At 34.9% G+C, this 27,341-nt stretch overlaps 1 protein-coding gene across 4 annotated transcripts in view; it reads left to right on the top strand.

Annotated features, from left to right (window-relative positions):
- Positions 1-27,341, top strand: part of tenm1 (teneurin transmembrane protein 1) — a 342,106-nt gene that overhangs the window by 140,576 nt on the left and 174,189 nt on the right. For all 4 annotated transcript variants that reach the window (XM_015351452.2, XM_015351454.2, XM_015351453.2 and 1 more), the window contains one exon: positions 3,205-3,465. In XM_015351452.2, the coding sequence (XP_015206938.2) occupies positions 3,205-3,465 (261 nt within the window). The remainder of the gene's footprint in view (positions 1-3,204; positions 3,466-27,341) is intronic.

Raw genomic sequence — 27,341 nt, 5'->3', positions numbered from 1 at the left:
AGTGAACTGATGAAATATGACAGCAAAGAGGAGATGGAGAGCGAATGTGAAAACGTCTCATTCTTGAAAGACATTTAAACTATCAGAAGATCATTTTTTTCTAGTATCAGAAATTCTGCTTTTGAGCTCTGAGCTAATCTCTACTACTGGAATTTCTAAAAAAAAAACACTAAAATGCATTCTGTATTTAGACTTTTTGCATTATGGAAGTTGAAGATGCCTGTTTATAGTGCAGGAAAAGGTTTGTGAACCCACTAGGTTTTGTCCTTATTCTCATATTTGTATACATAAAAAGTAATAATATCTTCATGAAACTATAAATAAAAGATGAAGACTCATAACAACTCATAAAATATGGTATACGATATAAGATATGTTTTTAATATTTATTTAACCAAATGATCCAACAGTTAATATCCTTGTGTGAATTTCTATGTAAACACTTAAATTCTTTAACTTCTCTTTTAGCAGCAATGACTTCAACTAGACATTTCTTGTAACTGATTATCAGTCACCTTCATTTATTTTAGAAATTAAAAGCCTTCCTTACAGAACTGTTTCAAGCCAAAGCTTTTTAGTGGGGTTTAAGCTTGGACTTTGACTTTACCTTGCAACAGAAGAACCCTACCTCTCAAGTATGGTTCTGTTAATATCGTGGTTTGCAGCTGCTGTGCTACTTTGGGACCCAGACACCTTGCCATCATTGATGAGCATGAACAGCTCACCTGCAGTGAACTCATCATGCAGGGAAGCACATAAAAATGTTACTAGCTTGAAATAGTACTTTAAGGATGATTGGGCCAAATGTCCTAAAAGACTACTGTACAGTATGTGAGAGACTTATAAACAGTTACAGGAAATGGTGGGTAGCTGTGTCAGCATGCGTAGGCTGCAAAGGAACGAGTAATAGGTTTATTCCATGTTGAAAAAAAGAAGAAAGAAAGCACAACGTTTCAGCGATTCCGACCGTGGAGCCTTCTTCAGGTGTCACACCTGAAGAAGGCTCTTTCTTCTTTTTTCAGTTACAGGAAATGTCCATTTGAAGTCATTGTTGCTGAAGGAGTTGCCATAAGTTACAGAATGTACTTATTCACTGAAGAATTTTTCATCACTTCCAATAACCGCGTATCTCATTCAGGGTCATTGTGATCTCGAGAAGCATGGAGCACAAGACAAGGTACACTCTGGACAAGACACACAGCCACAAGACACAAACATCACAGTGTTTGGACTGTGGGAGAAAATCGGACCAACCTGAGAAAATCCATGCAAATACAGGAAGCACAAGTAAACTCAGATAGCATCCTAGTTGTTGAACCCAGGGCCTAATGTTGCAAGGCACAATACTAACCAAAGTGCCACCATGCTTCCAACATGGATATTCATTTAACAAAATGTCAAACATTCATCCAAATGTATCTTAACTTTGTGTTATACTGTACATTTAATGAGATTATCTTCATCTTTTCTTGTTTTTTGAAGACCTAATTACATATAATAGAATACAGACCTAGAGAGTTCATACATAGACTCTCATCTGTGAAGCTTTTAATATGTACAATAATATAATATCATGATATGTTTTCCTCATATTCTATTATTTTAGCTTTTGAAAGACATTGAGAAGTCATATGTGAATATAAAATTGTGTAGAATCACTATACCTGTGTATTTCATTTTTTTGCTGTCCATCTCAGGTGATAGACACTCATTTTATTGATTGCTGCTCCAGCAGGTAATGTAAGCTGTAATGAATAATACCTCATAAAAATATGGATTTGTACCGTGTAATTTACTGCAGTAGCAATATGCAGCACTTGTTTTAAAAAAACGTTCAGTGTTTTGTTTGTGTTATTTTTCTGTTTAATATTAGAGAGGTTAGTTGTGGTTTAGCCTTATAAGTATACTTTTGCTACAGTAGATGGGAAAATCTACATTTTAATATAATATATCAGCAAAATGTGTTTTTACACACTTCTTACACACAGAATATGGGAACTTCCTAAAGCACAATTAACTACATTATGTATTGTGATATTCTTAGATTTATTTTCTAGTATTTCACTATTCTAATAGTGTTTTTATATAGTTTATCTTTCATTATTTCTGGTAAAAATAAAACCACCAGCAATCAAGCATACATTTGTCTAGGAAGGCTGTGTTGTATTGTTTTATGTGTGTTCTCAAGATTTTGTTCCTTCCCATCTTATTCAACATATGGTAATTTATTTTGCTTTTCATGCTAAGCCTGTCTTTTGCAAAACCCTATGTTTCATGTAATGTCCAATTAAATTCCCAGTATTTGGAGAACCAAAGTGACAAATGGCTCTGTATTTCTGCAAGACAAGGGAAAAGACATGCCTTATCCTTATGGAATTAGCTTGTCCAGATGGAAGAGTGGGTGGCAGAATAAAGAAAGCACTCTTCCTATTTTTCCTCATCTCCTTGGTTAAACAAAAACAACCTCCGCTACTAGGTAGAATCTCTCAAGGGACAACACAAGATTGATATCTTTGAAAAAGGACTTTCTGCTCTTGGTGTCTGCACAGATCTCTTATTCACCACCTCAGCTTTGCTGCACGTTGGTGGAAGCTAATTATAGCAGTTCTAGGTGGTATAGATACATTTTTCTAATGTGTTAGACTATGTCAGACTATGGCTCAATACAAGAAAAGTTATTTAAAAAAATATTTTTTAACCGTTTATGATTATGCATCATGAATCATGAAGGATCAAACCAATGAGGCAGCTATTTTGGTATTGGTCAGTATAAAAGTGTTTTTATACTCAATTTGGGAATGTTTGTACCACTGACAGTATTCCTTAAAAAATGAAAGAATTTCAGTTATTGTTTCTTAGAAATTATTTTTATTGTTGAAATTAGATAAAAGATGGAGATGGACATATGGTTGGTTTAGAGCAGTTTTTGAAATCAGTGCTGGTTTCATCTATCGTGAGAGGTTTTGTTTAAAGAATAAAGGACATAGGCACTTTTGTATTACTGATCTGTTTCCAATATTTCTAAGACAACTCTTAGCTTAAACGTAACAGAAAAGAGTAATATTTTATAAATCATATCACTGCCACTTTGGTTGACATACTGTAAGTGTTTTGCCTGGTAATCTGAAAGCTTGAGACCCTGATCCATATCAAGATGAAGAAGCCATTAACATGCAGGTTTCGTGTTTTGCTTTTCTTCCCAAGAACTTGAATTCTGTGAGACGCCCCAAATGATATGCCCCAGCTACCAGTCTGAGCTGCATGCTGCCCCTCAGCATGGATACCCACTGGGCATGGGCTCCGACGTTGACACAGAAACTGAAGGTGGCCCCTCTCCCGATCATGCCCTGCGACTCTGGATGAGGGAAATCAAATCTGAGCACAGCTCCTGCCTTTCCAGCCGGGCCAATTCTGTCCTTTCCCTTACTGACACGGAGCAAGAGCGGAAGTCCGACGGGGAAAATGGTAAGAATTTTGTGAGATAAGGAAGTTATTCTATTTTTCTAATTATTTCTTTCATTAAAATCAAAATCAATTTTTCTTTACACTGATTGAGTTTTCAAGTGTTTGTTAGGAATTTTTAATAGAAATTGTAATATTTTATCACTTTACAACAGTTAACTGTTTACACTTCAGTTTGTAATAGACCATAGGCTTACTAGTGCTTGTGGATTTTTGTTTTATTGAATTTGCCTGTGTGCAAGGTTGCGAGTGATCTTTTTTGTGTGTGATTTGGGAGAAAACGTTAGTGAAATCTGTCCAAAATCCAGCATCGTGGGATTTTTTTGCTGTAAAAAATAAGAAATGCGTATATTTTATTATCAACTTGTCTAATACACTGCTAATGAATCTGTGATGTTTTAGTAATGAGCAGATAGGCATGGTAATTTCAGTGTTCAGTGATTGCACATCCTGCAAGCCTGTATGCACAAAGGAGGAACTCTCATAGGATTATTGTATGAGATGCACTCTTGAATAGAGAGTTCAGGAATCATCCTTTTAAGATGTAAAAAAAAACAGTGCAGGTTTGAAAAGAAAGCAGGTATTAAATATAAACATAAGAGAGTGCTTTCATTTGAACTTTGGAAGCACAAATGATGTGCATGCCAGATTCTTCAATATAATACCTACTTTCACTCACGTATCCAGAATGGATACATACTATACATTTGATGTGGTATGAAATTTGTTTGTGCCTGGTGTATTCCACGGTCTGCTCTAATGAGCAGCTGCACTGTATATCCTGTTCACCTCTCTTGAAGTAAATCCTGTCTCAATGCAGAAAATTAAAATAATTGGCAGTTGTTGATGGAAGCCACCTTTGTGCTCTAGTACCGCACACATACACAAATACTTAGGAGCGTACGCAAATTATTTACCTTTTTACTCAAAAAAAGGTAAGCTCTGTTTGCTTTTCCGTGGTGAGAGCAGGTTCAAAAGGTTTAAGCAGTGAAAAATCTGACAGGAAAATCTTGTTTTCTCCCACTGTTTGAAGTTTGTAATAAATAATCCATGCAAAAAAAAAAGATTCCTTTTAGAAGAGCATTCATCTTTGTCTGTGGGAGTCAGCTCCCTGTGAAAGATTGTTCATTTTTTGTCAACATCTTTAAGTGCAGTCTTCCATGTACCAAGCCGGGTGTTCCAGTATAGATTATGCTTATGTTTTTTTTTTCCTACATCCATTTCTTTCACTCTTTGTCTTTGCTTCAATTGCACTCGGACAGGCACGCACACATGCGTGCATATCTAAAATGAATGGGGATGCATTATTGATGCAGTATTCTTTTTCATCAGCACAACAAAGTCTTGAAACCTTTGTACACTTACCTATCATGAAAGTGATCACTCTCACTGAAATGTCAGAAAAAATCAAAAGCAAACATCCCAGTGAAAATGGAATTATGCATTTTAAGTCAGCCTCTTTCTTGTTTTCTTTTGTCTTCAAAGGACTTTTGCAAACTCCTTAATGGCAAAGGCTTCAAAAGTACTCGGCCTGCTTTTGTTCTGGTTCTGATGGAGGTGGACAACTCAATTTAACAAATATGTTTTCTTAAAAAAAAGAAAATTAAATTGTTTGGTAGTATAAGTTAGGGAAAATGTGTTGTACACAGTAGGCTGTTATACTAGCAATACTATTAAAAACAATTTGGTGCTTAGTACCTGCTGACATGGAGGTTATCTGCAATTCACTGCAAAATAAAGAAGAAAACCTTCAGCTACAGTAGAGATTACTAGAGTAGAGTTTATCAATAAAAGCCTATGCGTAAAGCCTTGCTTGTCATTTTGAATTTGAAGCCTGATCTGATAACTTACATCATGTAACTTACTAAAAGAGAGGGAACTTTATTTTCAGTAACACACATAACAGAAAATCTTTTTTGTTAAATATTGAAACTAACAAAAGTTATGGAAATGTCATCAAAAAAGATGGACTTCAACAATCAACCTCATAAACCTGTTTCTCTGGATTTTGTCTTTACATTATTATTTGCACAAACGAAGCATTGTGTGTAATATTTGCAGTACATAGATTTTTCTTTTTTAAGTTAACCTGTGATAAGTAAACAGCTTATCTTGAACTTTTTTTAATCCTGTTAGGACCTTCAATGCTATTCATTTTCATTCACCTGGTCATGTGTGCTTCTGAAGTACAAGAGCATTTTGAGATTCACATACTGTAATATTGCACAGGAATATTGTAAAAAAATGGATGTGGAATTCTTCTAAACACGTTCTGAATCTAACTAGAAAAATTCAACGAACTAATGCTTTAAAACAAAACCAAACTGGAGCAGTGTATTTTTTTTTTTATTTTAGTATTTTTTGTAACTGTGATACAAGAATCATTATTACCGTACACATTTTATTGTTAAAAACATTCTCAATAGTTATAACTATTGTGAAAATGTGTATTGTATATATATATCAATTATATCTTATAAACATTGAGTTTCCTTAATATAATATAATTTCATGAGTCAAATGTTTTTCATTTGCTTTCCATTCATTAAAAAGCTCTGCATGTATCAAATTAGTTGCCTTCAAATGGCACCATACTGTGTGAGAAAATTAAACCTAATTTTTTTTTTCTTCTAGGTTGTTAGTATCGTATCTTTTGATATGCTAGAATTGCTTCCACTTTGGGGAAATCATTCTGATAGATATAGAACACTATGACTCTTAATTATTGTCTTCCCTTTACTGGGAATTTACTGGGAATTTACTGTTTTGTCTGCTATTTTGATAGAAGCTAACACAGGATTTTATCAATATCAACCATCCTATCATAACATGGAACACTCACATGAGACCCATTTACACAGTCCTGATGCAGTATGTGGCATGTGTCTGTGAAGTATATGATAAATACACTCCAGTGTTCTCTGTTTAACTTATGATTCACACTTTCAGGTAAGTGCTAGCATGCAATAAAACCCTTTATACTTTCTAACCTAGCTAAACAGCATACACACTAACTGTGGTAAGGTCACCTGGGATTGTCTGTTAACACAATCCTTAATAGATAAATAAGTATTAATTTGAAAAATCAAAAAGACATACAGTAATATCTGCACCACAAAACTATGATTGAGTAATGTGCATCAATTTAAACAAAACATGACAATGTGTATACAGTGATGAAACCTATAGATTTCTTAGGCTTACTTATGCTGCAGGTTATCTACAACTGGGAAAAAAATATTTAGGACTTCAGAGAATGCATGAATTTATAGGCCTACTATATTGTATTTCTCACAATTTTATGTATTGTATCAAAATGTCATAATTATACCTCGGATTTGACCACTTATCAGTTGAGAATAAAGCCTGGGTCTGTCCCTGAAACATTTACTCTTATTCAGAAAGTAATTATAGAAAATAAACATAATTGAAGGTTTCAGTAATTGAATCCTACAGTTAATTGATTCCCAGCACTTAAACTAAGCCCTGGTTTAACAAATATTTTGACAGCTGTTTGAACAACCCAGGTGTAAAGTATATACATTTAATCATATTCTCTTGCAAGTAATGTTATTTGAACTTTATTATTACTGTTTTTAACATTTCACAGAAATGGAGCACCTCATGTATAGAAGTGGTGTTAAGAAGCATTTTGATTAGCCTCATTAAAAACTCTCAATACCTCACTCTCAGATGTCAAAACATATTTTGTTGTGTTGGTAGATACAGTATTATGTTTTGCACTCTTATATAATTAATATTATTAGTACTGTAACTGCACCAGACTTTTCACAATGAGAGCTTGGCAAATGCAAGCATCATCCAACATAACACTCCTCCTCTCTTAGGAAGTTAACATCATATTGATTTAATTGGCCAAAATGAAAACAAATGGTTGGGTCAGTCCCAAAAGAAAAGTACTTCAGTTGAATGCAATCTTACCATTAATCTTTGAAATCACATCAATTGATAGCCACTTACAACTTGAAAGTGTTTATAGGCTAACTAGATTATCCACTAGAGAGTAGTATAGTCTCATCTTAAAGCTTAATGCTACCTATAATCAGCTTTGCATATACTCTATAGAACACATTATCCAAAATTTAATTTAAACCTTAGACTCTTTCCATATCTACATTATCAGTAGGCACAAACTGGGTCATGACAAGGTGTCTAACATTTCCAGACTCTTTTGTAGAAAAGCCACTTCCGTGGACTCCCCACAGATTCCTAGCAGCAGAAAAATCAATTGAGAATGCTTTGATAAACACTGCTGACATTAAGAGGAAAATGATAATGACAAAAACTACATCCGTACTGCAAAGCACTCAATCTTGAAATATGTCACAAAATGGATTTTCTTAGAATGAAAACACATATTTTGAAACACAAGCTCCTTTTCATTTTGAATGGTTGCTACTACAAATATGATACCGCCCAGTCAGGGCTCTACTAAACTGAACTTGTGTATCAGCTACTGAAAGTGTCTGTGGGAAATGCAAAACGCATTGTGCAAAGTATGTTCCACCTCTATTAAAGATTCAACCCTGCAGTTTCCCACTGATCTGCCTTTTGTGATCTCACAGCTGCAGGTAGGAAAGTATTTTTGTACTTTCTCTCTTTCAGAGTTTTAGTGCACACATGCATTCCAGAGACTAAAGCATTTATTTGCTATATACTGGTGTTTGCCCCTTTGCAGATTCTGTTTTCTTTTATTCAGAGTGTTTTTTGTATTCTTTTTTTACCTTGATTTTGAGTCAGCTTTGGCAATGCTGGAATGTCTCACGATTTGAAAAAATCCTTCTTTCTGAGAAGCTGTGTAAGGTTGGCATCTTTCCTGCGAGAGCCTTTTCACAGCTCTCCTCTTTCTTTCCTATTTTTCTATCACTGTTGTGTCTTTCTGCCTTTGTTCTTCCCCATCTGTCCTCTCTGGTACAGCGTGTTTGTCTTGCCGCCTTCTCATTTCAATGGAACACCTCTTGAGAAGTAGTAGAGGCTTCATGGTAAATGAAAAGGTGACACCATGGCATATCTTCAAACCATGTACCCCATTGTTGTGTACTTGTATCTCAGCTTCCCTGTTCACACTAACACATTGTGTGCTGAGGCCTTGCCTCCATACACGCTTTGCCCCTGCTTTTACATAAACTAGCTGTATCAGCACAGATTCTAGGAGTGTGGTGTATTGTGGACTTATGCTTTGTGCCCATACCACACTTATAACTTGTCTGTCAACTCTCTGTACTCCCATACACCTCTGTCTTTTGTACATCAGCATACGTTATTCCCCTAGGAACTCATGTGCATATAAATCTATGGCTCTCCCATGACCTCCCTTTCTCATCTTCACATTACCCGTGTTTCTGTTGCTTTTATATTCTTTTAACCTACATTTAGAAGGACTTCTGGAGCTGGAGGCATGGTTTCTTCCTGTTTGATCCATCATTTGAACCTATACTTGAACCTCCTGGATTGTGCTTCTGACTCTGTGTGAACTAGCAGTACACATTCAGCCTCCATTGTCTTCTTCTCATGCCCATACTCTTGGTTCCAAGCCATGGGGATTGATGGCGCATACAGTAGCAGCTCAGCTTTGACAAGTCCCTCACTTGATCTAATGTTAGGTTAGCAATCACTACTTAGTGCAAAGACGTAGCCTCTGGCCTCCTTCACTAGTACATCCACTCTCATTTTAATTTAAACTGTATTTCTACTGAGGAACAGGACTGGCAGAACTGCCATTTAAGACCTTTTTGATAGACCAGATGCGGATCTCTGTTTCACAAGAACTGACCCAAAGTTTCCTTTGGTTTTCTCTTTTTGTTTTTTGTATAAGATGGTCCTTTGCTTGCTGATGTTTTGGCCCATGAATTGCCTAGCTCATCTCTGGTGTGCTTTTCCTCTGTTTGCACTCCTCCCTACCTTTCCAGAGAAGACCTAGCAGTGGTCATCCTTCTGCCGCTCACATGAAAGATGGAGTTCTCGATGCTTTGATAGGTGTTGCATGTCAACTGTCGTGCATCCCTATTATTAATTTATTTCCTTTCCTAAATACACAAACATCCAAATGTGGTGCTGTGGCAGCTATGGGATTTGTTGAACAGAATGTCAGTTGACCCTGTGCCTTTCAAAGGGTAATCAATAGTACCGAGCATAGGACAACATATACTTATTTTCCAGATGTTGTGTTTGGTGGAAGGTTAAACAAAGTACTTGCTCTATAGCAGCTGCTTTTTCCACATATATTAGGATTGTTCATTTTCTGTTAAACTGTGTAGAAGGTATTCTTGGCTGCTATGTTAGCATACCATGTCAAGGTTGAAGAGCTGTGCCACAAGACTCAATTCCTAGCACCCCAGTTCTTTGAGGGTGCGGGAAGGCTTTGTCCATCAAGGATGCCTGGCCTTCCTGCTTTTTACCTTCCTACTTTCTACGTGCAGCTCAATGTGATGCCCTGACCTAGGAAGCCTTTGAGCTTCTCCACACTGTGGATCTGCATCTCATGTGTGTGAAAAAAGCATTTTGATTCTTATGACCAATTATTTAGCAGAGCATGTTGGTGGGCTACATGTACTCACAGTGTACTTGTAGTCAGTTTGCTGTTGTTGGCTCCAAGGTTTTGCTATGCCCAGCCTTCCAAAGGTAATTTCTTCATTCCAACTTAATCTGTACTGTAGTTGATGACCTTCCACCCACCCTCTTATTTTTGATTTGAGGCCTTTTCAGCAGCTCAACACACTCTAGTGGGGGCATTGCATTTTCACATTGATCAAATAGGTTGATACTGATGGCTTATGATAGTTCTGACCTCCCACTACCTAGGAGAGTAGTAAAATATTCTACTGAGAGTGAGGCAACAGGAATGGTGATGCTTAAATGTGTGCTCTTTGAAATCAGATGCTGGAGGTGACTAGTTCTTTTCTATGTGTTAGACTTCTCTGTTGCAGCTACAGTGTGTCCCTCACAACACTCACAACATCTTGGGTACACAGTTACCATTTGTGGCGATTGCTTTTTCAAAATGAAATTAAATATCTGGTAATTGATGTAAGCCTTTTTTCCTTAAAGAAAACTTAGACAGCCAGTAAGGTCATTTCAGTAGCTCTAGGCAGGTTTGTAAGCAAAAGGGGCTGATCTGTGGGAAAAGGATTGTTTATATTCTCTCAGGATGTGTGGTGTGCTAAATAATCTGTACTATGTGATTTCCCAAAGATGCCTCTGGCAACTCTGACTTAAAAGCTCAACCTACCTGTGCACTCACTACCTTTCTCTTTCAGGGAACCAGAGTTATATACTGTACATACAATAACTGGACATCTTTTTAAAGGCAGCAGAGCAGTTCATCAGAAAACAATGGATTCCCTCCTTATACAAAATGTGTTCTTTCATTATCTACTTGCTGAAATGTGATAGATTTCATTTTTCAGTCATACTTGGACCTTTCACTACAAATAATCAGAAAATACACTTCTTTCATTATCTGAATGTACTGTATTGTAACAGTAAATTGAAAGAAATTGAGTTATCTATGAGTGATTATCTCTACGTGAAGACATTTCAGTCAGCAGTGTTATTGTTAGAGTTTTATTCTAATCACATATTGTGTGGAAAATTCTTCTGTTGAAAATGAAGAACCCTTTCACTGAGAAAAGGGAACTTGTGGACTTGTGCACACCTGCAAAATATACCAATAAAAATTAAACAAATATAGCACTTGATTTCCATACTTACCTAATAAATCACCACATGTGTATTCCATTTGATTCTGTCTGGAACGTCTGTTGTCACATAACTGACCTTTTGCCACCTCAGGTATATTGCATAAAAAGTGAGATTGCTTTGCAAAATCCATGCATATGATCTTGTTTAAAACAATATGATCTGTTTTTGACAGATCGCTTTTCAAATTTACTCTTTGGTAGATATTCAATAAAACATGAATCCACACTTAATTCTTCAATAAAATCCTCACAACAAAAGTAATACAGAAGTAATGATTGTTTAGACAGACTCTTGTAGTGGTAAAATAAACAGCAGAAGTGTTTTTGAATTACTGACACATTATGGAAACATTGGATTGTCCTACAGGATTTAAAAATGATACTGCACAGAGAAGACATGGGCTTTTATTCTTTACTTAGCTGACTAAAAAACAGTCTGCATTAAGTGGATAAATGTATGTACTGTATACAAACACAGATCATCAAAAGAACTATCAGTCTATGCATGTGTGGTTTTAGAAAACCATATGGTACATGGTTTGTAGGTACTGTTTTACTTTTGTGAGCATCATTTTGGTTTGATCATTCATAAGCAACTGATACACTTGAGTAACTTTGGCTGTTGCAAAAGCACTACTGTACATCACCTCATTAGTTAGAGTTGATTGGGCACAGGTGATCTAGCCTGTTGAATGTTAAGGTGTGTGAAAATAAAACAAATCAGAAAGTAACATACAGTATATACTGTATACATTTTTTCAAATGAACAGTACCTTCATGTCATTTCTATAGTCTTCTCAGATTAACTCAGTGGAGCCAAGTCCATTCTAGAAATGACTCAAGATGTTGTGTAGACCAACTTGACGGATTGCTGGAGCAGAACGATACATTTCTTGTTATGTTCAACAGACAGATATGGAGGTCCAAGTGTTATAATCTGGGCATACATTCCCAATTTCTATAGTGCTCCAGTTCTGCTACCTACAGTACGAATTCAAAGTGACTTCACAGTGCTATTTTGATCAAATCCTGAACTTCACGTGCTGCATTAATTCCATAATTCCATAATTCCATTTTTAAAATAAATTGAGATGATCTTTCAGAGATTTCTCCCTGATGACTCTGTTAGACAAAAAAAAAATCACATTTTCCTAACAATAACTTGAATTTATTACACTTAAACTTGTGAATTTATTGCACTTATAAATGATATGTTTTAATTTGACAAGCATTATACAGTATATACAGTACTGTGATGTTTTTTAGGGTTGCCTAACCAGCCAGGACCTTAGTGCCTTTGCAACATACAGTAGTAAAGGCAGCAAAACAACTCAGGCTAACTTTTTCCTAAACCTCCCTCTTTTGGAGAACTAAATATATGTACAAATGTTCTCAATTACAACTAACCCAAAGTAAGATGCCCTCTAGAGGATACTAATTTAGTAGACTAAGTCAGTGCATCTCTTGCTATAGACTGAGCAAGTCTGTACTGTACTGTATTAATACTGTACTGTTCTGAACAGTAAACTGGATCACAAGGGCCAATTCTAAATGCAGCAGCGGCTTCTTACTGAAATCATGGGGAAGGCTATTTCCTTTATCATACTAGAGAACGTTTTTCAATGGGTGGTCTTCACAGAGTGAAGACACAGAGTCTAAAGAAAAAACAGTGTGTAAAGAGAGTATAAAGAAGAAGCATCTAGCAGTTGGTAATTTGTTCATCTCTCATAATTCTTTTCATTTAGAATTGTCAGTTTCCAATGTCTTCTGATTCCTGATATAAAGCAATATGAAATTAGAATGATTACAGTTTAAAATGTTAGATTTCGGGACAGTAGATACAGTAGAATAGGACTAATTTTTTCACTAGGGTCTCGATGACCTTGAAAAATAAAGAAGAAATGCTGTTAAGGTTTAGAAAATTTTATTTTACAAGACGATATAACCTATATTATTATTAACATTGCATGATGTTTTTTCTTGAATGGACAGGCATGCTATTCAGAGTGTACCCTGCTTACCCTGTGCCTGTTGCTTGCCGAGCAACCCTGAATTTTCAGAAGTGGTTTGAAAATGGATGGAGGAATATTTATATCCTGAAGTTTAATTTACTTATATTTTACATTGTACTGTACTTACTGTAGGTATAATAAATTTGCATAGAAACATGACATTTTTATCATTGTGTGCTTGTTTTCAAGTAATGTACAGATAGAACACTAAAAATCTTTAAGGGTGAGTTGACTTAAGGTGGTATTTTCAGCATTCTATATCACCCACTTAAGTTTGCCAACACTTCCCTTGTTAGGAAACCTAGGCATGGGCTCATATAGTATGAACTTTAACACCATATTCGCCAGTAGATATATACAGTGAGGTTATGCAAGGGTATTGCATAACATTAAAATAATATATTGTCTTGGATAATGTTGACTACATTATCTATTTTATATATACTATATAAACATATATTACACAATCACGTAAGAAAACACATTTCCACTTAGATTTCCTTAATTCCTCTGGAACAATTTTGCAAACTTAATATTTAGGATACGGAAGACCTAAGAATCCTGATACATTTAAATGCCACAGAAGAAAAAAACACTTATATCACAAATATCTGATATTGTTTTAAACTACCAGTAGCAAAATGGATATTGTACTAGCACAATCAATATATTTCACATTTGATAAGATCTACAGAATGACCCGTAATCAAAATAAATTCAAGGTATAAATTGAAAGTCATATTGTATATAAGATAAGATAGGGCATTCATATTAAAGCTTTACTTTTAATGATGTATCAGTGTGAATATTTGTAACCAGTTTCTGCTTACCGAAAATGCAGAGCAATTTCAGCAATTCTTGTATTTCTTCTATGTTCTTGATTCACTTAGACTCTTAAATACAAACATGGTTAAGTCCACTTTCTAAGCACCCCTGTTCTTAACACTCTGTAAACAAAGGTGGTGGAGGGAAGAGACAGACAACTTCAAACTGCAAAAGCAAGGATTGGTTTTAGGTGTCCTTGGAATTTGCTGTAACACCGTAAACCTCAAAGGGTTTGCCTAAATGCATACTCTCCGTTTTCATTTGGAGAGAAGCATGGCAGTTCCAAATTGAATCACAAATAAAGAATAAAAAAGGTTCCTTACAAATCAATACCTTGTTGGTTGTAACTGCAAAATTGTGACAGATTATCCTTGGAGGTGTTGCATGGACTTAATCTAAATGTCGTTTTCTCAACAATATGAGAGCTCAAGAGTAATTTACTTTCCTGTTCATAAACCAAATGAAAAGCGCCTCTTGTTTACTAGCTCTGATGTGACTTCGCCTTTCTTCTCAGAAACAGCAGAATCTTTTCAGTGTCAGCATAGATTTCATGGTTCTAAGTGCAGAATTTTAATTTTCAGGATTGTTTTTAATGCTTTTCAGTCCTACGTACTGTAGATTTGTTACTTAAATTGCTGTGTGTCCTTCGTAATGAATACGTTAGAAATCAAAATCATTGTCCTTCTGAAATAATATAATAAGGAAATAACAAAGAAGGATTTGGCGCAAGGGTGATGGACACGTTCTGAAGATTATTTAGCCTTTATTGACAGCTAAAGTTTACTTTTGAAATATTTGTATGGAAATAAAACAGCTAACTGAAACTTTGATTTAGCCTGAGATAGATCCACATCCTTGAACCTATTTATTATCTCCAGAATACATATTAAGAAACATTATTATGGTATCCAGGTTATATGAGATCATAAACTTACAGTGTTACAAAGTCTCTAGTAATCTAAAACTGCTTAGCATATTGGCTTCAAAAAGTGGCTTTAGATAAAAAGTTCAGTTATTGTCTGTGAAAGAAATAAAATACATGCATGGTAATATAGTTGATTTAAAAAAATGTTTTATAATCTATTTTGCCATTATTGTATTAATGCGGATGTACAGTATACTATTGTTAATGCTACTCAAATCTCACTTCATTTTCAGGGTTTTGCAAATAATGATCAAATGATTAATACAAAATGTAACATTACAGAAATAGATTTAAAATACTTCCCACATTAACTCTTCAGTTGTATAATGAAGATTACACTTTAGCTTTCATGCTTTTGGAGTTCGGAGTGACACTCAAGTGGGTATGAATTTGAATGCTTTTTGTAATTACGTTCTCTGTGACGTGAATAGTTTTTTTCATCAGTAAGGAGTCATACTGAACTTAAATTTAGAATTGGTACAAATAGTTGTCTCTTTTTGCACAAATCCTGTTGCGCTTAACTGCTGCTTCAGTAAAAAAAATATGAAACTTTGAATCAGATACACCTCCTTTATCTGTATCCTGTATCTTTTATAACACAGAAAGAGAAGAAGCAAACATGCAGATAATAACAACATTGTTTATAATAAAACTATGCAGACTTTAAGAGATAACATAAAGCAAGCTTCCACCCACTTCTGCTGAAAAATAATTGCTTTCAGTGGTTTCTTCTAAATCAAATCTCTGATGTTGTATATATTGTATCCTTCATAACCTGCGTTAAAAAGAAAGTTTGAAAAAATGTCTTTCAGTGCTTTGTCGAGAGGCTCCTCACAGCTATATTCTACACATTGAACCCTACTGGAGCTATTTTTAGCCTAATTCATCACCTAATACTAGATTGTATATTTTCCAGCACAAGGGAGAAACACAAAGCTTAATTTTCCCTGTAGGCAAATTAAGCAGCTAATTAATTTACTGTGGAGTGGGAAGTTTGCCCACAGGGAAAATAAGGACAATGAAATCTCTTTGCTTCCTACAACTAACAGGCTAACTTTCAAAGGTTTTTATATGACCAGTTTACTTTAGGATTGCAAATGACACTATTTATTCATAACAAGCCACTAACATTCAAATACACAATTCTAAATGTTGTTGTGACTGGGTAAGGCAGCTGAGCAAGGTTAGTAATGTCTGCACTTCCCAGACTGACCTTAATGAGAAGGTCTGGAAAAATAGATATTGTTTTGCTGTATCTACCGAGGTGGCCTTAGCCTGGGAAGTATGTACAGTAAATATGGAGGAAGATGATCAAATGGTATTCCTATTGATTTCACTGTAAATTCACAATAAACTTTCAATAGTGACTGGGTCATCCAGAAGTAGACCACAACATAAATCCAGGAGTAGACATACAAAGAAGAGAAAAAAAGAGAAGAATATAGAAAGGGAGAACATATTTAATAACTCATCATCTTCTCTCAAATCATCATCATCATCTCAAAATGTCTGAGAGAGCTCCTGTTTTTAACCAGACTATATATAGTACTCTATATCGAACTATTGCTGCCTTATTTTAGGAAATTCTGATTTCCTATATTGTGAAACCCTCAGGCTACAAATGCCTCTTCTATTTTATTGATGTGTTGTTACAATATAACAATAGGAAGGGAGGCAATCAACTCCTGCCTGAACTCCTAGAAGTTTATTTTCTAGTTTTTGATTTCCTCTCCCCTGTGCCCACATTGTCTACTACTATTTCACCATTTTGTGGACCACTCTTTAATTCTGTAATGCTCCTTGTGACATTCTCCCCTATTTTAGCCACACCAGTTTGCCTGTAGCTCTCTCAGAAGATGGATTTGTGTACACAACAACTTTTCAGGCTTTGGAATGACTTGGTGGCTCAAGTCTTCATGATATCTGGCTCCTTGCCGAAGCTGGTTCATCACCCACGCCACCACATTTTCTTTCTTAATATAACTATTTTCCTTTTTGCAGTACAATAATAATAATAATAATAATAATAATAATAATAATAATAATAATAATATTTGCTTACACTTACTGTATATACAGTAGCGCTTTTCTGGACACTCCATTTAAAGCGCTTTACAAGTAATGGGGATCCCCTCCACAACCACCAATGTGCAGCACCACCTGAATGATGCGACAGCAGCCATAGTGCGCCAGAACGCCCATCACACATCAACTATAAGTGGGGAGGAGAGAGTAATGAAGCCAATTCATAGATGGGGATTATTAGGGGGCCATGATTGGTAAGGGCCAATGGGAAATTTGGCCAGGACGCCGGGGTTACACCCCTATGTCCTAATGTAATAATTTCCTAATGTAATCATCTATCTCCCTATACCTGTTTAAAATGTGGGATGAAATGCTAAGCTATAGTCATTACTATTGGCCTTAAGTCTATGTTTATTGTGCCTAGACCTCATGCAGAGTCAACCAGTGCAATAACCAATGTTTTCACAGCCCTGTTTGTTTTTGACTGTTGAACCAAGCCAAAGCTTTACAACACTTCACTGGTCTGTTTGCTTCAATGTATGGGGATATTGTGTGCTCTGTATTTCCTGAACAAAGACATGAATTGGATGTTTTCATGTCTATCATCACAGACCTCACTGTTTGCTTTAGTTGCTGAGCATTCTGCAAATTAAAACATTAGCTAATCTCTTGTTGTATACCCACCCATCTCCAAGAGGAGAACCTTTGTGTCTACTGTGATGTACAATTGATACCAATCTTTACTGCTGTCTGTTTGCCAGCTTTTGTTCATTCATCACTATAAATCTTTGAATTTTCCTTATTTTTATATAATGTAATGATAAAAAATGATGCAGAGGCAAGATCTAGTATAAGAATATGAATTGCACAATGAGGCCCAGGAGGTCTGGAGAAATATATTCTGGTTTTTAGCTAGACCTATTGTGTCCATTATCGATCATTTTTATCCTTAATGTTCAGAAGACTTGTAGTGGTGGTGTGAAAGTTCACAAAGTCCCACTGTACAATTCTAGGAAAACAAAAAGACACACACACAAGAAGATATTTGACATTATTTCTGCTAAGCCAAATTATTCTATATTTTGCTAATTTATTGAAAAGGAGAATTACGAATGGCTCTGAAAATGTAGGAGCTGGAATCTTTGCTCTGATATGGAATTTAATCTATTATTGACACCAGCCTGTTTTGGGATCCCAGCTCCATGCAGGTCTACATACTACATACACGGAAAATGGAGTCCACCCCAGACCCCTCACCTCACAGTTTCTACCGATGTTAATGTTTCTAAAGCAGATAGGAAAAATTTAATTACGCAGTGTACCATGTAAATTGTTAATCTAGTTTTTTTCCAACCTACAGCAGGCTCTTGTCTGTGTCTACTTGAACATTTAATGGAGCCCAAGATTTCAATAAAAGTAACTTATTAGACATATTTGAACTGCAAGAGGTTTTAAATTTACATATACATTTTCATAGGTAATGTAAAAACTGTGATTTTTAAATGCAGAACAATTAAAAAAGGTCTAGAGTCAATTACATTATTAGTTCAATTAAGTATTTAATTAAGCAGTCAAGAGTCCCTTTGGAATGAAAATCAACAGGCACCAGGGTCACAAGGACCAGAAACAGGAAGGCTTGTTCTAAGACATAAAAAAAACTTGCAAATAGCAACATTTTTAACAGAATTAAACAAGTATACAAGAATATTAGAACTTATCTACTGACAGTTTAGGGTCCACTAATTTCAGTATAGTAATTCAGTCAACTGGAGCCCAACCTTGTATACATTGAAAATATTTCATAAGCATATACAAATACTTTAGATATGAATGGAAATTTGTAACAAGAATCTTAGCGTTTTGATTCTGTGTTGTGAACTTCTACAATATATTGAGTCTGCATGATTTTCCTGGGTTCAGATAGCTGTTCTGGTGCTCCGGTTTCCTTTCTACCTACATTAACATGTTGACTGTGTTAACTGATGATTCTAAATAGTCCCTGTGTTTGTGTGATAGACTGACATCCCATCCAGGGTGTAGCTGTGCCCTGTGACCTATGTTTTCATAGGATCCAGCTTGTTGCAGCCATTATCAGGGAATAAATGGTTCACTAATAATACATGGATAGATACAGTATGCATATAATGTTAGGAATTTTAGACTGTATTCATATTGCAATTAAGTGAAAAAGATCAACACATAGAACATCTAAGAACACCTGTTTCTCTACACTTAAATATCTTATTTGCAGCAATTAAAATTATCCTATCCCAAAGAATAAGGAAATTAGAAATGTACTGTACCTGATACTTTCCATAATCTAATTTTAAATTGGTATAACAGATGGCAGATCTTAATTTAAAATGTATAACTAGAAGGTATTATTTGTTCAATTTGGTTGTTTTCCTTTTTTTTCTAAGAACTGGCAGGAAAGAAAATGAGTTAAAGATAACATGAGAGCTGCTGCAGTTCAATAAGATGATTCTATTAATTTTTAATATTTCAAGGGAGCACACTTGCCAGAGCTGATAGCATCTGATAAATCCACATCTTTGAATTCATTTCCTCAGTTTAATCTAAAGTGTAGACATATGACTGGACCAGTTTTCCTAATCTCTTAGCATTGAATGGGGAGGTGATAGTAAGTGATGACACAAGCAAAATGTGAGACAAAAACAGACATCAAGACACAAAGACTTCACTGGGTAATGCTAGTAATTTCAAGGGTAAAGTTGGATTCAGGTTAAAGCAAAAGATACAAAATCTTTAATTCTATGAAGCGGATCAAATGCTAATGTAAAAAGGCACTTGTTGACTTGCAATGACAATTCTTAAATAGGCAGAAATACTTGTGAGTTTTCATTTTAATTGTTCTTCATTTTCATTTTTGTGTCAAATGTGGTTTAATGTAAGATAAATGTAGCTAATGATATCCCCTTGCACCCATGCTTTAATCCCCCACCACATTCTTCCTTATACAGTACATACAAACATAGAGAGATACTCAACCTCACTGTCAAATCTGATTCCATGTTTTGTCACAAAATAACATCATGCATATGAAACAGTAAACTCAGCTTGAGTGGTAATAACATTATCCTAAACAACTTTTTGTTTTAGTAAGTACAATTGAGTTGCAAGCTGGTGGAAACCCTACTGATGTCGGTGAAATCATAAATGCCAATTCTATCAATATGTATTGTTCAAATAGCTTTTTAAAGCATTTAAATTGAGACATATTTTATACAGTACCATGCAAAAGTATTTAGACCATTACACAGTTTTCACATTTTGTTTTTTTAGGAATGTAAACAATTTAAATTTGTTCTGTACATGACATGCTCCACACATTCAAAGCAAATAATAAAAAAAATGAACATGAAAGAAACATAGAAAATCATGACTGCATAGTATTTAAAACATTTTCTGTGGCATGCCTAAATTAACTTAGTAATAGAAAATTACCTAAAGCCTTAAATGAGTCCACACAATTAGTCGAGTGGCCCCTGTCTGCAGTACAGTATGTGAATGTGGCCAGTCAAATTCTTGACTTGAATTCTGTTGAGAAGTTGTGGAAGGAGTCATACAGCAGAATGCTGTCCATAAATGATTCCCAAACAGCTTGAGAGAGCTTGAGCAAATCTGCTAAGAAGAAAGTGAAAAAATTGCACGAGCCAGTGTTCAAAATTGGTAGAGACTTGCAATTCCAGTTGCTTCTAAAAAAGTGTTTTCACCACATATTGAGTTCACAGGTATGAATGCTTATGCAATAAGTTACTTATGCTATTTCAGTTTTTCTCTTTAGGTTTTGCTAGGATTACTTATATTACCCTTGGAAGACTCCTGTTGGAGCATTCAGGTCTTTAATTAAATACTAAGTTTAAAAATGTGAATGCATCATACAACAATGCTGTTTTCATAGTAGGCTTACTGTTGACATTGGTGTTAACTTCTCGGCAAGGTGATTCTTGGTACATTTGAAGATAATATTCAGTGAACTGCTGCAAGATGATAAAAAAATATTTTTTACGTCCATCAAAAGAATAGAAATTAAATTAAATTACATCTGTTAGAGCTTCTCTCATAATGTTCCTAAACTGAATTTTAAAGTGTTTGTTTGCTGCACATTTGGATGGTTTTCGTTACATTTTTCCCCCTTCTCACTTCAATTAAGAGGAAATATGGCTGATTCCTTTCATACACCTTAAATTAGTTTAAAGAACAGTGCATAAGGATGAAAAATAACTCTGTCTTTCATAATAAACACCTCTGCTAGATTTGCATACAATCTAAATGGAAGATTAGAAATGGTGGTCTTTTGTGCATTAGGTTTTTTACATCCTTCTATGTTTCTTAATGTGACTAGCATACTGTAGCTTTCCCAGCTTGGATTTGATTGCTGTCACCAAGCACAGTACCTCCAAACAGCAGTAGTGAATTCCACCAGGTGAAAAGGCCAGCCTTCTGTTTGATTTAAGGGGCTGCATTATCCAAAATATGCTTATATACCAATCCCCATGAACACCATTGCACCCTTTTTACACTTTTTGTTTTGAAGATGCTTTTGTTTATATCTTTAAGTTTAGGAACAAGTAATAGGTTTATTCCATGCTAAAAAAAAGAAGAAAGAAAACAACGTTTTGGCCAAGGAGCCTTCTTCAGGTTTCTTCACACCTGGATGGTGGCACAGTAACATTACCCATACAAACTGTCATGGGAGAAGTTTAATAACCAAATAGTTAGGGCTTTGATAATAATGTTTCTTTATTAGCCCTATACAGTTTCTTGCAGTAGGAATTCATCTTTTCACATACCCCAGCTTTTCTCCATGGAGACACAGGCAAACAGATAGGGAGAGAAGCTTGGGGTCAGAGCAGAGGGTCTGCCATTGTATACCACCCCTGGAGCAGTTAGGGTTAAGGGCCTTGCTCAGGGGCCCAATGGAGTAGGATTCCTTTGCCAGCTGCAGGATTTGAACTGGCAACCTCCCAGTCACAGGTGCAGATCCTTAGCCACAGAGCCACCGCTCTGCCCATTTAATGTCTCCTGCAAAGGAATTGTAGCTCCAGTACAGTGTCCTTGGTCACATAACAGGGGTATTGGTTTGAAAATTCTAGTCCTGGGAAACGATTGTCTAAGTCACTAACACCACTAACCTGATTTTCTATAGAAGTTTCCAACCCTAGTACAGATCAGGTCTAACCTTGTTTAAGTTTTCAGATCTAAATAGAGAATGTTACAAGTTAGTAATGCTTTTGTCTAAGGATAGAAAAGAAATAGGTCAAATCATAGTTTAGTAGATTCCAATTAGTTTGTTTCCAAATTGTGCAACCCCTTAGTACTTGAGTTTGTTTTGTACCTTTACATTGAGAGAGCATAATTCCTTGCTTCAAAAATAGGCCCTATATTGAAAAAATGCTCAATTGTAAACATAGTTTCAAAGATGCAGTAAACAGCAAAATATGAGTAAATAACAACTGAATCCATTTTTGCTTTTATCAATATTTTTGTTTCCAGTACAAACTTTAAATGTGAAGCTTTGCAAAAAACTCCATGTTAAGTATTTACCAGTTTACAAGGTTTAGTGGTTAAACCTTGGTCTTTTTCCATACTGTTTTTCAAAACATGACCTTTATTTTTTACAAAGACCTTGGTTAAAAAAACATTAGCAAAATATCTACAATGAAAAATCAAAATTGATGGAAGACAAAATATCTTACAGTTTTACAACTATAAGTAATTTTCTTTCCTTTACCAGATTCCAACACACTATATTCAGTTTCAATCCTTTACATCTTCACTTGAAATCCTCTATTTCTCACTGCCATGCTACAATGAAAAAAAAAAACATTGCCTTCTAACCAGATATTGTCTTTGGCATTGACTTCTCAAACTTGTCCACTCTATCTTCTTTCAACCTGAAGTGAAGAAATGAAACCATTTGTTTTTCATTCCCCAAATCACCTGTGATCTTTCAGAAGGAAAATTTACATCAACATGAAACCAGTGTGGAATCAGACTTTGCTTTGTTCATTGTAGATTAGTTGCATGTGAACTGAAATGAGACAAGAATGTTGTCATTCTGTTGATTGAAGTAAATCTTAAAGGCATTTTAGATGAAATGTTTGAAATCTTTGTGCTCTGCTTTCTTTATCTCAGTTCTGTTGGTTGCTGTGCTACTTTTATGACTTCTTAAATAGTAGTAATGTAGCTGATGAACTAGACTCGATTGTTACATATCAAGAGACAAAATGGGTACATACAGTAGAAACACTGAGAAATAAGTCTGTTGGAAATAACATTAAAAACTCATGATTTCAGGAAAATTACTATAAAATATTCAAATATTCAATATTCAAACAGTCAGATATTCCCAAAACTATATCAAAGGGCAATTTGAAATAGTGGTATTATTATTCTTACAATTGAACATGTTTTTATATTACAGATCAACAAATGTTTGGGCTACAGTATATAGTGAGACCAAAGCAATTAAGGACATATCCTTTAAACAAGATGCTAAGTCAAGAAGCACAACTATTTTTGCAGTTTTTCAACACTGCTTTAAATAAAAAGATACATAAAACTTGATCAGAGAATTGTCTTAAATCTGCTTAATTGATATATTTTGGTTAATGAAATCATTAACATTTATATGCTAACTGAATTCCTAAACACAATTTTAATATTATAGTCTTAATTGCTTAAACCATATTTTGTTCTGTCTTTTCCTTAACTTTTAAAACACCAATTTATCTTTGCTTCCTTATTAGTTTTGTTCCCATCTGCCACTTGGAGCACCATGGAAGCAATTTTAAATTAAATTAGCTGTTTTTGTTTTCATGGCAGCTAAACAATATGAAAGCTCTGTTTACTTAAGACTTGACAAGAATAAACTTACTTCTGCTTGTCTATGAAATATGTAAACACTATTCTACAATATTTGCAGTTTAAAAAGAGACACTTTTTAAAGGAAAACAATAAGTCTATTGTTTTAATAAATAATAAGATAACACACAGAAACAATGGCAAAGACAATGTGCATACAAGGTAAAAATCCTATTCTTTTACTAATTCTTCTCTTTACTTATCAGAAACAAAGCCCTTTAAAAGTGAGTTTTAGGTTATTGGCAAGAATAACATCCATTTTTAGCTATTGCTTTAAAAAATGAAGTCTGAACACCCATTGTTAGGTTCTGAAGTTAAAGAGCAAGTTGACATAGAAGATGGTTTTCCGCAAAAAAAGAAAAGAAGAAAGACTGCAGTGTTTTCTGTACAGTACATATTTTTACACATTTTTAGTAAATTCTTTTAAATACAATTATAGTTCATTTGCATAATATACATAATAAGAGTAGAGGTAGAAATTATGAACTCCCCATACAGTATACCAGTAATACTGTCATTTGCAGAAGGATTATATAGTTACAGAGTACAGAGTATTCTGCAGTATATACTGTATGCAGTGCTTTAAAATATTAAATATTAATCCAGTTCTGCTAGAATGCCACCTTGCCTCTTGTCTCTGAAACTGTGCTTTTGAACTCTTTTTTTGGCATGCGATCAGGTCTTGTGCAATAAAATCATAGAAAGCAATATGGGAGTAGTTAACTGTTATCATATCTGTGGGGGGTGGGTTACAGAGTGGTTTCAGTCTGTTAGAAGTACTTGAATATATCAGTTGTTCAAAGGTGAATAGATCCACTTCTGTCATCTTCTAATGACACTTACCTCTGTCTGCTTGATAGATTCTCAGACTGAAGTAGTATCTGCCAGTGGCCACAGAACACATATTTATGTCAGAAGTTCCCAATATTGGTGCAGGAAGTCCGTTCATCAGTTGGTTTTTATTCTAGCCAATTCTAGTTAATTAATTAATTGAAGGGATAAAGTGGTTGATTGGAACACTTGTAATTTTGTTTTCTTACTCAGAAGCCGTGGAATTGTATATTACTTAAGAAACGCACCTGTGAAAAGGCAACCAACATGTCTAAGAGTCAAGAAGTCTAAGTGTGTGATTAAGCCAATGAACATGGTTCAATTGTGTACTGTAAGTGAGAACTGGGCTGGAACAAAAAACCAGCAGGTCTGTAGGCCTACTGGACCAAGACTGGGACCTCAGATTTCTGCTGCTTTGCTCTGATGCTCTAGCTTATCATTTTCCCTGCTAATTCTAGACAGTTTTGTCACTCCATCCCCATGGTAACAGATTGTTTTGTTCACAAGCTGTTAATTGACATATGTTTTGGCTGTTGTGCCATCATTGGCTCAGCTGAAAAGACGTGAGGGCTAACCACTGCTGTGAATAAAGGCCACTGCTAACCATGATATTAAGTCTAAAAAACACGTAGCCCTTGTCTGGTTTCATTTTGCTGCCAGCAGGGTGGAACACCAAGTTTTCTGGCCTCAATTAAATAAAAGGAAAAATATGACAAAAGGGTGTAGTGTATAAAAAAGAACACATCAATACAATTAATTCTGTACTGATTTCTGTAATAATTAGCACACTGTGTCTTTCAAATGAAATTGAATTTACTGGTATTCATTAAAAATATTTTGCTTCAGAATTTATTTTAATTTATTCTGGTGAACATATCAGGAAAGAAAAGGAGTGCAAATAATAGTACTGAATTATCTTTGTTGCAGAGTTAATTAATTGTTCTGTAATTTTGCAGGCAAACTTTGTACAATGAATTAATCATTATGGTATAATTAAATCTAAGTGCAGCTTGAAACAGGCATTTTCTTACCTATTCATTTTCTACATACCCAGAACATGAACACATTTGCTGTGCTGAGATTAGAATGTAATGACTTAAATTTAACACATGGAGGAATGATACTTAATCTGCGAAATTGTCCAACACTTATTTTTATTGCATTTACAAATTTAATTATTTCTTGAAATATTCGCATGGTGCTTTCTTGTGGGTTTTTTTAGTTAAATATATCACTAGTAGCCATGGAATGTGAAAATAAGATTCAGAATAACTGATTGCTGGTAAATGAAAAAATATGTGCTCTGCAATTTCTGTAGTAGTATGGTGATTCATTTTAGCAGGCGCTTCATTTTTTTTTTTGGTGCTTATATTATTTTCTGCATTGATTTAGCATTGAGAGCTGATCCTGTATATCACATTGTTTATTGAGTGAAGTACACAGAATACTAAATCACCCTAGCAACGCAGATTTAGAAACCTCCCATGGGCTTTTGTCTTAAAGATACCTTATGAAAGCTGTTGAAACAATAGCAATCAGTTTATTGTCTAAGCTGAAGGTGAAACAAACACAAGAGAGCCACAGCACTTTTCTCTTGTAGGAGCCTCTTATAGTGACCATGCAAAAAAAACATTTTATCAATCTCTTTGTCAGCATTAGGTTTTCAACTCACTGTGAATAATTGCATCATAAAACTGGATCATTTTACAAAGGACATAAATATAAATATCACAGTAATGATTAAAAAAATCAATTTAAGCAATTAAGTGTAACTATCAAGGCAGTAATATCCATATTCTGAACGTATATTTTTGTGGGGGTGGGGAGTGGGGGTTATATAGCAATAGAGAAACAATAGTTTGACAAGTAAATCCCATAAAACATCATCATTGCACTGTCTGAAATGTTTATTTTAAAATAATACTATTGGCTTTTCCTATTTTTCCCTCAGGCTTAGTTCTACTATTTATGCCTTAGTTTATTACATTTTAATTTAAAGTAAAAAAAAAAACAAGATTATTTATGAAGCAATACACAGCTATGACTTTGATTAAACACATTCGTTTTGGACTGAATTAGTAATTTATTTATTAGCCATTGTTGTTAACATGCCAAAAGGCAGACAAATGCATTCAGAATTTTAAAATTATTTTGTACTGTACTTTAAAAGTTAAGCAGTTTAAAAGTATAATGCCTCTAGTATATAGAGTATGTGTGTGAAACAGCTGACAAACCAGATCCAGTTCCTGACAGATTCCCAGCACAGACACTGCACATAATCAATTAATTACATTTAAATTGAGATGTCTTCTTAATCATTAGTCCAATCAATACCCTTTTCTCATTTAGCACAGTTGTATGACAAAAAGAATTGCTTTGCCTTCAGCCTGCTTGTAACTTGAATGGATGGCTTGGCACAACTTTTTTACAATGTGCCTCCTGCACAAATATGTATTTGTATAATAATATTTCAGTTTACATGGATTAATGCAAGTAAATTAAACTATTGTACCAACTGGGTTTTCACTGAGCAATAGATATCAATACATCATTTGCCTGATTTTGTCACATGTTTGCGGTATCACTTAAATGCCTTGTTTTAAACTTCATGCAGGACGTGAGATGGGTTTTCCACTTTTCCATACAAGCCAG

Source organism: Lepisosteus oculatus, chromosome 8, assembly GCF_040954835.1.
Source record: "Lepisosteus oculatus isolate fLepOcu1 chromosome 8, fLepOcu1.hap2, whole genome shotgun sequence".
NCBI classification, from domain to species: Eukaryota; Metazoa; Chordata; class Actinopteri; order Semionotiformes; family Lepisosteidae; genus Lepisosteus; species Lepisosteus oculatus.
Note: the sequence above shows the minus strand (reverse complement) of the source record. Positions and strands in the feature narration are given on the sequence as shown.